Consider the following 13,973-nt stretch of genomic DNA (forward strand, 5'->3'; position numbering starts at 1 on the left):
AAGTCTACTATGAAGTTTTTTAAAGTAGTAAGGAGAAGTTACATTATCAAGGATGCAGTCACCAAACTGTATATCATTGGACCATTTTTTCTTTTGTTGACAACTTCACTTTCCATTTATTCCCTCAATCATTTATTAATTCCAAAAATCTTAACTAATTTTTGTATTTAAATTTTCGGATACTCTTGCCAATTAATTTGATTACTGTTCAATCCTAGGATCATTCCACAGGTCTCAGCCTATTTTATTACATATCCCTATGTTCTCTGTTCATTCCTCTGCATTTCCAGAATGTTCAATAATTTGTTAAATTAATGAATGAATTAGTGATTGATTAGTAGGAAAACTGATGTAGCTAGACCAGGCTTGGTGAAAATGAACATTCCTTAACAAGATTTATTGGTTTAGTATTACGATATAGTAACATTTGAATGTACATATGTTAAGAAAAAAACTCATGTTGATTAATTTTGAAGTATTTTAAGATGGAGAAAACAGAAGACATTTTTAAAAATTCTGTTTCAGAGTTTATGGAGTTTTTTTGTTCTGCCTGTTTTTTTTATTACCATGATGTAGAGTTTTTTATATTAATTTTTATGTGAGGCCTTAAAAAGATTAATATTTTTTTCAATAAAAATGTATACTTATGTTTAAAACAGTAATTTGTAGTTATTTCACTACCAGGAAATGTTTTTGGTGTCCTTCCCAAGTTCCTTCATTCCATGTTTTGGAAGACTTTTGTCCACTACTGTGTATTTTGAGGAAGTAAAAGATTACTTTTTTTTTCTCTTTAAAAAAGTTAATCAGACACATTTCAGAAACAAAACCCTGAGCAAATCACATGGTATTTCCAGCTGCCAAAGCTGCTGACCAGAGGGGTTAGTGTTTTGAAGTGAAGGAAAAGGAAATTGACATTTTAATTTTCTTTATCATAGATTAAAAATACACTGAAATGAATGCTAACAATATCTATAAAGCATTTTATAAATACTGAAAATTTTGTTACTGAATTCTGTTTTCTGTATATATATTTGATATTTTAAAAATTAAGTCATCTAAAAAAGGTGAGAACCATTCTCTTAGACTGTTTCTTTTAATTGCAGTAAAATACACAATAAAATTTACCATCTTAACCATTTTTAAGTGTATACTTCAGTAGTATTAAGTATATTCACATTGTTCTGCAACCAATGTCAACAAAACTTTTCTCCTGCAAAACTGAAGTTCACAGAAGGCAAATAAAATGTTTATCTTTGTATTGTGTTTTATTCCACAAAACACTGAAGCGCTATATTTTAAGTATAATTTTTTCAGTGTTAAAAATCATTTTGTAGCTAGTAGTGGAGTTATTTTATAGGTATTATTATAGGTATTATTTACAGACTCTTTTGTCTGGGTGTTAGTATGTCTATAATTATGAAAAAAACCACAGGCAGAACTATTCCTAATTTTTAGATAACTGAAAGTTTTATGTATTTGTACATATGTCCATAAGTTGTTATGTAGGCAGTAGTAGGTATTTATATTTGTTCATGTATTTGTCAGCTATTACCAATAAACTTCATCAATAAGCCACCTCCCAACTCAGTAGATTTAACAAGAATTTATTCTCATGATCACAGTTCTGTAGATTAGCTGGAGTTTGTCCCATACAGACTGGCCTCAGCCCCAGACTATAGGATCAGTCCAGCTTTTCTCTTTCTGGGTCTCAGAATCAAGGGAACATCTACTCAGAATTAGTTCTCCTTATAGTGGTTTACTTGACCACAAGGAGCACAAACACAGCTACCCAAGCATATTTTAGATCACTTGTTAGTTTTAGGGTATTTGCCAGTTTCCCATTGGTCTGAGCAAGTCACATGGCAAAGTTCCAAGTCCAGGCATGAAGAGGTACATTCCATCTACCATGAGGCTATGTGGATATATTTCTATTACAAGCAAGTGAGAATATTAGGAAACAAGAGTTACTTCCTAAATTTAAAAGTCAGCTTTTTAGCACCTGTATATTTAGTACCAACTCATTTTTTTGTGTTATAAATTTCTCCTTTTAAAATAAAAATGGTTGCATATAAAAAGGGTAACCAAAACGTACCCTAAAATGGTATAAATCAAAATTATTTCCCACTCTGCTAGCTTTTAGTACAAATGTTTTAGTTACATAATTTTCCACATTGTTTAATGTTAGCCTATTAGGAAAGAAATAGCCTTCTTATTGTAAGGGTCAGTAATTTTTCCTTTTTTGTTAGGTCAGAGTTTTTAGTTGATGATTATTAAAAGTGCTGGATCTGCCCTGGCTGGCGTAGCTCAGTGGATTGAGCGCGGGCTTCAAACCAAAGTGTGGCAGGTTCAATTCCCAGTCAAGGTACATGCCTGGGTTGCAGGCCATGACCCCCAGCAACCACACATTGATATTTCTCTCTTTCTCTTTCTTTCTCCCCCCTTCCCTCTCTAAAAATAAATAAATAAAATCTTTTAAAAATATTTAAAAAATAAAAGTGCTGGATCTATCAAAGGATTGGAGCTATTGAACGGTCACTCATTTAAAAAGATTAATAGAGTAAGTTGACAGCTGTTTGAAGGGGCATCATTGGGGGTTTGGGTTGGGGGGATAGAGGGATTGAGTAAAAAGAGAAAAGAGAAAAAACTCATGAACACAGACAACAGTGTGATGATTGCAAGGCAGGAGGGGAGTCCCAGCGGGTAGAGTAGAATATGGGGAGTATAAATGGTGATGGAAGGAGACTTGCCTTATGGTGGTGAACATACAATGGGGTGTACAGATGATGTGCTGTGAAATTGTGCAGTTGAAACCTTATAATTTTGTTAACCAGTGTTACCCCAATAAATTTCATAAAAAGGAAAAAAAGATTAATGTGGTTTCTTTTGCAATTTGATACAATACTAAAATATTTTTAACTTAAATCGCTTTTATCTCACCTTTACTTCACAAAGATCATAACTATGGATTTTTGTATGTGTTTTTGTTTAAAAACCATGAAAAGAGTTGAACTAGAAATAGAACTTCCAGTATTGCCCAGAATATTATCATTGCTTTTAAGCAGAACATGTGGGTGCCTCTAGGACAAGTTTTCAGACAGGAAAAATATACAGGGAGAAAGAATGGAACATTTAAAAAAAGGAAAGTTAAAAGATACAGAGTGAGACAGAGAGCAAGAGATAGAGAGCAAGCTTGGGTTCAAGAAGAGCTAAGGAAATGGGAAAAAGTGTTGGAGAATGATCCAGTACCAGCAACAATTATTTAAAACTCCATTGGCCTCATCACTGCCACAGGGTTTCTGTCATTTTAACTCTCTACTCTCACTATATAGGTAGTGGGATTTGTAGGAACTGAACAAATATTTATGGGCAGTTTGGGTGAGAATAATCAATGATGATCTGCTGAAGACATTATTCCTTTTACTATCCTTTCATGGAAGACTACATGTATATGTTTAGAAGGTCCTTTTAAAGAATTGTCAAATAAGATACAGTATGTGCTTTGAGAGTAGGGGATAAGGGAACAATCTGGGAACTATGGAAGAGATGAATTTCAAGGATTTCAATGGTTTTAGATATAGGTTTCCTCTGCTATCTGAAAGTAGAGTGTTCCTATAAAATATTGTGTAAGCTGAAATAGTGTAAAGCAAAGAAGCAGTAACCTTAGGACACATCTTACTACTAACAGATGCACAAAATGAATCAAGATAAAGCATAGATGTTCACAGACATAATTCAAAGCTGTAGAAGCTTGATGCTGAGCTGCTGAGTGTAGTACCTGTGGAAGGAGGTTGGCAGTGCCACTCTCTATGTTTGGGTTCCACACTGCCTCCATAATGGTTCACTGCAAAACAAACACTGAACATTGTATACTTTTTGCCTTTTTCCCTAAAAGTGAAAATCCTCATCAGATTTTTTTGAAGATTTTATTTACTTTTAGAGAGATGGGAAGGGAGGGAGAAAAAGAGGGAGAGGAACATCAATATGTGAGAGATACATCCACTGGTTGCCTCTCACAAGCCCCCAACCAGAGACCTGGCCCACAACCTAGGCATGTGCCCTGACTGGGAAATGGAACTGGTGACCCTTTGATTTGCAGGCCAGCGCTCAACCCACTGAACCACACCAACCAGGACAGATTTCTTTTGGTTAATGAAAACATATTAATATAGCTCTTTTGTAAAACTGGAGTAGCGTAAAGCAAACTTTCAAAAAGCTTTTATTTCTGCTCTGTCCCTACCCTAGAGTTCATTTTTTATTAACTCTGGCTTTCTTGGTTGCTAGCTAGTACCTCTGCTGCCCCAAAATTAGAAACAGCAAGAGGATGTACAGCCTTTTCATTTGTCTGCTTTGTTTAATACTTTCTCTTGCCAACGAAACTGGATAATTTAAAAATACTAAATATAACAAAATATATATATTTATGGAATATTCTTATGATGCTTAATAGGGATTGCCTACATTGATCTTTACTTATCATTATAATAAGTTCCAGACTCAATACAGGGGAAAATAACTGCATTTGTTATATAGAAAAGTAACCCTGAATGAATTTCATCTCCACACAATAGCATGGTTAAGTCTTGAAAACGTTATTAAACAAAAATTTCATTTATATAAAATTCAGAAATAGGCAAAAATAAGCACACAGAGAATGTAATGCTGTTAAGAAAAGCAGGGAAACAATTAGCACAAAAGTAAGGATATGGCTGTATCTGGGGAGGAGAAAAGCTGTTATGACCAACACGGAGCAGATAGGTGGTTTCGGGGATTCTCAATGTTTTACTTCTGGATACAGGTGGTAGCTTATGTGAACGTTTGCTTCATAATAATTCACCAAACTGTGCATTTGTATTATAAACACTTTTGTGTATATGGCTTATGTTTTATAATTTTAAAAATGGTTTAAAAAATAAAAAAACTATATGGGAAAACTAGAAAAAAGCTGATTATTTTTTCTATATGTCTATCTTGCTTTTCTTATAAAAGTGAGCACAAGTTACTATCATAATTTAAAGAAATCAAATGGGGGCGGTGGTTATCTATACAATGCAGTTCATATTTTTTGGTCCAGTCAGTGAATAACTGCAAAATATGATTTCCATTTTCATAGTCAAATTATTTCATGGTCATTTTCTGAGAACAAGGGTGTTATGTATGAATTCTGAATTTATCTGTGTCATGTGTGTGCCAGGTAGGAAAATAGGCTAAGGATCTCTGGGTGATTTGACTCTGGTATGATTCTGTATTGTGAGAATTTTTATGTGGTTTTGTTTTGTTTTAAATGACAAATATTGCAGTGATTAAATTTCTATTTTTCTAATATTAATTTAGACTGAAATTGACGTTTCTTGGGTTTTTGGGATCTTGGTTGATGTTTTCTAAGAAGTATTAAAACAATCATCTTTAAAAAAAGCATCTTCAAAACTGTTACATGGAGCAATAACACCTTTTGTTTTATTCTATTTATGTACAAAGGCAAAAATAAAATCTGAACAGAATAGAGGCAATTAGGCCTGATAGAATGATAGCAAAAATAGTTTGAGAACATATTTAATGGTGTTTTCACTATACTTTAATGGATTTTTTTAAAATGTAAGGATAGTCTGCATATTAATCTTTATCTTTTATTTTTTGATTTACTAAAAATTCTTAATCTATTAAATTATATTTTTACTTATTTAATTACTATTCCAGTGAAATGTAATTAACTGTTAGTTTTAATCCATTCTTTAATAAAGAAACATAATGCTGAAATTCAGTCTCCTAATCACAAAACACCTATTTTAAAGAAATTAAAATTATAAATCTTACAAAGCTAGAAGGTAATAAGAAAACTAGGGATTGAATGTCTTTCCTGTTTTCCTTTCCTTTTAGATGTTTTGTTTTTTGGTGGTTGTTTAATTTAGATTGTTCCTCTTTCTCTCTCCCTTAACTGCCCCATATTCCTTTTATAATTCAGCCATAAAATGCCTGGACTCAGCAGAGTATGGAATGATTGTGTTTATTGTAGTTACTTGTGTTTGTTTCTTACAAGTTTAGTCTATTCACAATGATTTTGGTACACTAAATTTAAAAGTCTTAAATAGTATTAAATACCAACTTGGGAAAAAAAACAAGAAATCTGCCTCTTCTCAATTTGTTTTTAGGACATTAAACATAAACATTAATCTGATTATGATTACTGTATAATTGCCATTCTAAATATATTAATTAAAATAAATCAAAATTGCTTATTCCTTGTAGAAATATTTGTTCAAAACATTGAGCCGTGCAAATATATTATCATCACAGAAACAATATTTAGCAATCTGAATTATTTTGCTAAGGAATTCATTGAACTCTGATCACATTATTTTTATCTTAAATGTTGTTTTCTCTGCTTTTATGAAATGTACATTGCTTTAAAAAATTTTAAAAAACACTCTAATCCCTAATTTGCTTTTTCATGCAGAGTTGTAAAAGATTTAGGAGTCACCATCACCACCAGTGTGTTATATTTAAGATTTCCTTTGTTGCTTGCTGCATATGCAACAAAGTTGTTCTTTCTTTGACACAGACCCAGACAAAGGCTGAGTGTAGCAAGGAAGCAAACAGCAGGCCTCCAGTAGTGGCCCCTGCCTGGCTCCAGGATTTGTAAACAGAAACATCCCAGGCTCCAATAAGGCAGACAGCAGTTCCCTGTCTGTTCTGCATTCAGGAAGCGCTTGCTTGTACAATCTGAGCCATTGCACGCAGGCATACATAGCAGTGTTTACATTTGGCTGAGTAGTTAACTGAAAAAACTAAAAGGGAGGAAGAAAAGGGTTTATGAGCTAGGGAAACAAAACAATTCAGGTATAGCATATGTATGTAAAAAAGAAAAATAATTTAAAAAAACCCAAAAAACAAAAATTAGGAGTTTCCTGGTTAAGGCCTCTTTTACTGTACACATATGTAAATACACATTGAAATATTTTTTGCTGGCAGTTTTTCAGGGACTTCATATTTTTAGACCATGTCACATGTCCTGGAAAGTTTTCCATTTGAAGTATTTAACCATTAGCATGGTTTTTAAACATATTTAAAAATATACTTAAGACTTTCCTGTATATGAATTAATGTTTTCCATTGCAGATTTGGGGTTAATGAATATTTTTATGTAAAAGTTATGTTGCATTTTCTTTGTAAATTTGCAAATAAAATCAAAGAGACTGCTGAGGCTTCAAGAAACACTAGAAAAGTCACACAGAATTTTGAGATTAAAAGGACTTTAAAAGTCACCTAGTATAACCAACTTCTTTAAAGCAGTTTAATATATTTCAGTAGCAAAGTTATAGGAAGAGCACAGAAGACAAACATTACAAAAATGTTCTTGCATGTAGGAAAATTCAGAAAAGTATAGTAAGTGGATGGAATCTACTCTATGCTGTCATTAAGAAATTTACTTTTCTAAAACCAGTTTCTGACATTGTCCAGAAACATTTTACAAGCTTATTTATTTATAGTTGTTATAAAACAACTCTGAAACTTGTTCATTGCAACATTTTTAATTGTTACACATTTGGCATGGATAGCACACATGTTGGTGTTCTCAAAAAAGGCCAACTAGACCATCCTCACTTCCCCTATCCCCCTTGCAAAGCACCAATAGCTGCATTGTGGAAGTGCAGACCTTTTGACATCCTAGCAATTTCTCATACCAAACACTGAAAGATATGTTTGGGAATCAGAATTTAAGTGGACTCTGATAATGTCTAATTTCATGAACTACCACAGTACCAAGCCTGTAGCTATTGAAGTTTCTTCACTATAATCAGCCAAGATGGATGCTACAGAATTTTTGTATTAAAACTCTTAATTATTTAGAAAAGTCCCTTAGTCTTTTTAGTCTGTATTCTTTACATTCATTTATAACAGGTTAGGTCGTCTATTTTTAAAGCCCAAATTAGATTATAAAAAAAAAAACACATTAAGGCAACATCACAAATATCAAAAGATGAGAGGGAAAAAGTGAAAATCATTTTCAGTAATTTGTAAAAACATAATGATCTGACAATCTCAAATAGGCTTTGAGAGTATCCCCATAAATTAATTGATTTTCAAAATTATGTCCCCAATCATGTAGAAGAAAAATTGCTTCAGCCCTGGCTGGTATGGCTCAGTTGGTTGGAGCTTTGTCCTGTAACCTAAAGGTTGTAGCTCACTCCCAATCAGGGAATACCTAGGTGGAGGGTCCCATCCCTGGTCCTGTCACGTACAATCCCTGCTCCTGTCACATACAATCCCTGCTCTGGTCTGGGCGCATATGGGAGGCAACCAGTGGATGTTTCTCTCTCACATCAGTATTTCTCTTTCTCCCTCTCTCCCTTCCTCTCTCTCTCTCTCTAGAAGCAATGAAAATGAAAATGTCCTCAGATGAGGATAAAAAAAAGAAAAATTGCTCCAATGTATTTAACTCATGAAAGCAGGAGAAAAGTATACTTTGGTTTTAACAGTATTTTGTACAAAATGGTTCAAATTTTTTTTTAAAATTTAATTGTAGATACTCATTGGCCTCTTTTCTGACATTTTTAGCTCTGCTGTACTAATCATTTATCAATGGCACTGACAGACAAGGAAATTGCCCCCCTTTTTGGGCTGGGTGGAGATAAGTAATTTAGTTTTTAGTGTGTTGTTTAGATATCTCTAAAATATTCAATGGGACATATAAGATATATTTGTTAAAGAAACTCCATGTATATGAATTGATTAATGCAATTTTTGAATCCACATATTTTAGAAATCTTTCTAGCTGCTGTATGTCCACATCAAAGAGATTTTTCTGACACACACATTTCTACCTATACAGCTAACAGTTGAGTCAGGTCTAGGGCAGAGGTCTCTTTCCCTGTCTTCTGTTATAGAGATTATTCCAAGCTTTTAAGTTCTAGCTCCTCACCATTGGTTTAGGTACCCAGTATTTGACTCTGCCTCTAGCTCCCTGCTTAAGAATGTTTTCAATTAGGTCAAATGTAGAATGTAGTATCACACATTTATATCCCAGTAGTTTTTTCTCATAGATTGTGTATATCTGCCATGTAAAGGAAAACATCACTCAAGACTGTTTTGCCTTTTATTCCAACCAAAACCAGCACTTAAGTTCTTATGAAGTGTGTTTAAATCATACCCCCAACAACTTTTGTTTATTGCCTAACTACCATTTTTTTTAAAGATTTTAATTACTTTTAGAGAGAGGGGAAGGGAGGAGAAAGAGTGGGAGAGAAACATCAATGAGCAGTTGGTTGCCTCTTGCATGCCCCCCTTGGGAACCTTACCTGCAACCCAGGCATGTGCCTGACTGGGAATCCAACCGGTGACCCTTTGGTTCTCACACCAGCACTCAATTCACTGAGCCACACCAGCCAAGGCTAACTGCCACTTTTAAGACTGGAAGTAGCTCTTCTCATCTCAACTATTTTAAGTTTCCTCTTGGTAGTAGAAGAGCATGTCTACTGCAAAAGACTGTTGAATTTCACTGTAGAATAACTGGCTTTTTATTTAGATTGCTGGCCCTTGTGTGTGTGTTTTTTAATGGATGTCATCCATAAAGAGTTTGATATCATGATTTATTTTAAAGGTAGTGCCATATTTGTTAGTTTTGCTGAATAAAGTAGGGATCTTTTGTAGAAGAAAATTACCAGATTATATATTTCTGATGCTAGCATTGCTTTGTAGTTTACAGGTGTCATTAACAAAGCCACTACATACAGATAAGCTTAAAAGACTGCTGTTTGAACAGACATACACATGTGAGGAACATTCTTTGATTCACAGCTGCTTTCGTTCCTTATAGAATCTAGTGTTTGCAGGATCCTTGTTGACTTCATGATCAGCCCCAAGTTTCTTTTCATAAACATCCCAGACCTTTTGGTTTCATATCAGGCTGATTTATCTGCCTCAGCAGCCCACAACTACACAAAAACAGTTTAACTGTACTTAAGAACATCTTCTAGATGGTTTTGTCCATTCCCCCACCCCTTATTCTCTAGTTCTCTCTAAAGAAATAATTTGATAATCCTATGTTGATGATTCTTCTAAGATATAGATAGTCAAGTGTATTTGATTTATTATGGGCTTGTTTTAGACAAAGAGGGTCACTTCATAGTAACAAATGTTCAGTTCAATAGGAAGATAGAACAATTTAAAATTTGTATATAGCTAATAATATGGCCTTAAAACATATGAACCAAAAATTGATACAACTGAGACAAATTGTTAATTATAATGGAAGATTTTAACACCACTTTCTAGTAATTGATAAGCAGTCAAAAATTCAATGAACAGAAGGTTTGAACTACTCAGTGAATAGACAAAAACGTGTTGACCAGCTTCTTGCTAAAAGCTACTGAGAGAATGATGTAGAGCAGGGTTGTCAAACTCATTTTCACTTGGGGCCACATCAGCCTCACAGTTGCAGAATGTAGAGCTCCTTGCCCCTAGTTAAGGAGTAGTTGTACTTATACAGTCCTAAAATTATAATCGGCCCTTAGAAGGCAACTATGAGGCTGATAGGCCCCTGGTGAAAATGAGTTTTGACACCTCTGATGTAGAGTCAAGGTTTAAAACCAAACGTGATTCCAAAGACTGTTTTCTTAATATACTGTTCCATCTATGCTATTCCATTATAATTAATATTTTAATAATTGAGAGCACAACTATAAGGTTTTTGTTTAATTGATTTATTTTAGATAGAGGAAGTGGGGGAGAGAGAGAGGAAAAAACATGGATTAGTTGTTCCACTTATTTATTCATTCTTTGGTTGCTTCTTGTTTGTGCCCTGACTGGAGATCAAACTTGTAACCTTGGCATATTGGGACAACATTCTAACCAACTGAGCTACCCAGCCAGGACTAACTAATAGGTGTTTCAGTGTTCTAAATCTATATAATCTATATAAAATAAGCTGTATGATGAAATATATAATTTTCAGTTATTAACAGTTTATTAATTTTGCCCTGGCTAGTGTAGCTCAGCAGTTGAATGTCAGCCTGCAAATCAAAGGGTCGCAGGTTTGATTCCCACTCTAGGGCACATGCCTTGGTTGTGGTCCAGGTTCCCAGTAGGGGGTGTGTGAGAGGCAACCACACACTAAAAAAATAAATAAATAAAATATTTAAAATATATTTTTATATTTCCTTTGATATAAAAACACTACTGATTTGACTATGTATTGATACAGCCTTTCATATTTAAAATTTTATTTTAAAGATTTATTTTTCAGAGAGGAGGAGGGAGAAAGAGTGGGAGAGAAACATCAGTGTGTGGTTGTCTCTCACACGCCCCCTACTGGGGACCTGGCTCACAACCAAGGCATGTGCCCTGGACTGGGAATCAAACCTGAGACCCTTTGATTCACAGGCTGGCACTCAATCCACTGAGCCACACCAGCCAGGGCTATTAACTATATTTCTTATGCTATACTTTACATCCTTATGACTATTTTGTAACTGCCAATTCGTATCTCTTTCTTCTTTCATCTTTTTCACCCATCAGTTTGTTCTGTGTATTTGAGTTTGTTTCTGTTTTGTTTGTTCATTTATTCTGTTTTTTAGATTCCACATATAAGTGAAATCATATGGTATTTGTCTTTCTCTGTCTTACTTATTTCCCTTAGCATAATACCTCTAGGTCCACCTGTGTTATCACAAATGGTAAGATTTCATTCTTTTTTATGACCAAGAAATATTCCATTGTTTATATGTACCACATCTTCTTTAACAATAACTATTTTAAAATTTGTTTGCTTTTAGGTCCACCTCATTCATTTAACCGAGATGAGACAATAATCATTGCGTTAGCATCAGTCTCTGTATTAGCTGTTTTGATAGTTGCCTTATACTTTGGATACAGGATGCTGACAGGTAAAAATGTCACCTTTTGTTCTATTGTTTATTAAACATGCTATTTAATTGAAATTTATTTTCTTCTTTTTAAAATCTCTATGCTAAAAAACATTTCCATGCTATAGTAGCTCACATCTTTCTCTCTTAATAAATGTTTTTCCTTCAGTGTTTATAAATTTTCAAATGTATACAAAATACCTCTCACTCAGCTTCAGTGATTACATCTATATATCATCTATAGCTCCACTCACTACACTCATCTATGCCACTTTTTAATTTAATTTGCTTTTTCAAATTATTTTATTTCAAAATAAAGTTTAATTTACAGAAAAGTTGCAAAGATAGTACATATACCATTACACAGCTTTACCCATTATTGACATCCTATATAGCCTTGGTACATTTGGCAAAACTAAGAAATCAACATTGGTACATCACTATTAATTATAAACACCAGGCTTTATTTGGGTTTCCCCAGTTTTCCCACTAATACCTTCTTTCTGTTCCACAATCAGCCACTGGATTATTTTAAAGAAATCACAATACCATTTATTTATAAATACTTTAGTATTATTGCTGAAATAGAAGGACTTAAAATATATATATATATAACCCCAATATCCTTTTTACATCTTAAAAATAATAATTTCTCAGTATCATCAAATATTCAGTTGGTTCTAATAAACTTTAGGTTTGATGAGCTTTTTAGGAAATCATTTATGTATTAATTTGAATAACTTTAATGAAACTATCTTTAATGTCTTGGTAGTATTCTGTAAGGTTTTAAACTAAGTCTGTTCCTGGAATCATCTCACAGAATTCAGCTTTCATCTTAGTCATCATTCATCTTCATTTATAGATAATTCCTAGTTTAGTAAATAGTTTTACTCCCATTGACATTAGGCATTAGTCTTGTTGCCTACCATTCTGTAGCTCTTCTTTTTAATGGGAATATAATAAAAAGTATAATAAAATCTTCATTTTAAGAGAAGCACACAGTAACTTCTTTTGTCTATTCCTATAGGAGACCGTAAACAAGGTCTTCACAGTATGAACATGATGGAGGCAGCAGCATCAGAGCCCTCTCTTGACCTAGATAATCTGAAACTTTTGGAGGTAAGATTGTTCTTAGATTATGAACTGTTCTTTCTGCTCCCATATTTGAGACAGTGACTTCATTCATTCACTAAACCATTTGTTTATTTATTCAACAAGCATTTATTGAGTACCAATTTAGTGCCAAGTCCTATTCTAGGCACTGATAATGTAGCTGAACTGTACAGCTGTCCCTCTTGAGGCTTATATTCTGGCAGGAGAGAATCTACAAACAGGTAAACAAATGTATATTATATCAAGCAGTAGTAAGTGCTATGGAGAAAAATAAAACAGATAAGAAAATAAGACAGCTATGGAAAGGGAGTTATTTAAGAAAAAGTATATGTAGAAAGGAAATGACCTTTTGAGTACAGACTTGAACTTTCAAGTATGGGAATAAAGTCATGAAATTCTGAGAACGTTCCAGGCAAGGAATCCATAGCAGAGGCAAAATGAATATTACTTGTCTGTGCATGTAGTATATATTTTTATAGGCACATAGGACTATTATGTATTCCATAGAGTTTAATTTTCATTTGGTAATTTCTCAGAGTCTGTATTAAAAGTTTTATCATGATTAATGTTTTATTCTTTATTAGTATAAATTAACTATGATCCCTAAACCAGAGACTGTTAAATAATAGATAACTATGGCCCTGAAACTACAGAGACTGTTTAAATAGTAGATGTGGTAGATTTGATAATATAAAACATTTTAAGAACTTTCCATATGAGAGAAAAATATAACAAAGTTAAAAGCTAAATTCAACACAGAAACAAAGAATTTATACAGAGCTAATATAAATCAATATGAAATAAATAATTAATAAAAATGGACAAAAAGGATGAACTGTCAATTCACAATAGAAGTGTGGCTAAAATATGTATTATAATTAGATGTCCAAATCACTAAATTAAAAGAAATATTTATTAAAACCATAGGATTTTATCCTGGACTGAGTAAATGAACCATTCTCAAACACTGCTGATTTGACCATATGTTGAATAGTTAAAAGG

The 13,973-nt window shown here is 33.3% G+C and overlaps 1 protein-coding gene across 1 annotated transcript in view; it reads left to right on the plus strand.

Annotated features, from left to right (window-relative positions):
• Positions 1-13,973, plus strand: part of BMPR2 (bone morphogenetic protein receptor type 2) — a 138,754-nt gene that overhangs the window by 89,588 nt on the left and 35,193 nt on the right. The window contains exons 5-6 of the mRNA XM_045847680.1: positions 11,769-11,879; positions 12,886-12,977. Of these exons, the coding sequence (XP_045703636.1) occupies positions 11,769-11,879; positions 12,886-12,977 (203 nt within the window). The remainder of the gene's footprint in view (positions 1-11,768; positions 11,880-12,885; positions 12,978-13,973) is intronic.

This window comes from Phyllostomus hastatus, unplaced genomic scaffold (genome assembly GCF_019186645.2).
Source record: "Phyllostomus hastatus isolate PE091 unplaced genomic scaffold, TTU_PhHast_1.1 phas_contig_57, whole genome shotgun sequence".
NCBI classification, from domain to species: Eukaryota; Metazoa; Chordata; class Mammalia; order Chiroptera; family Phyllostomidae; genus Phyllostomus; species Phyllostomus hastatus.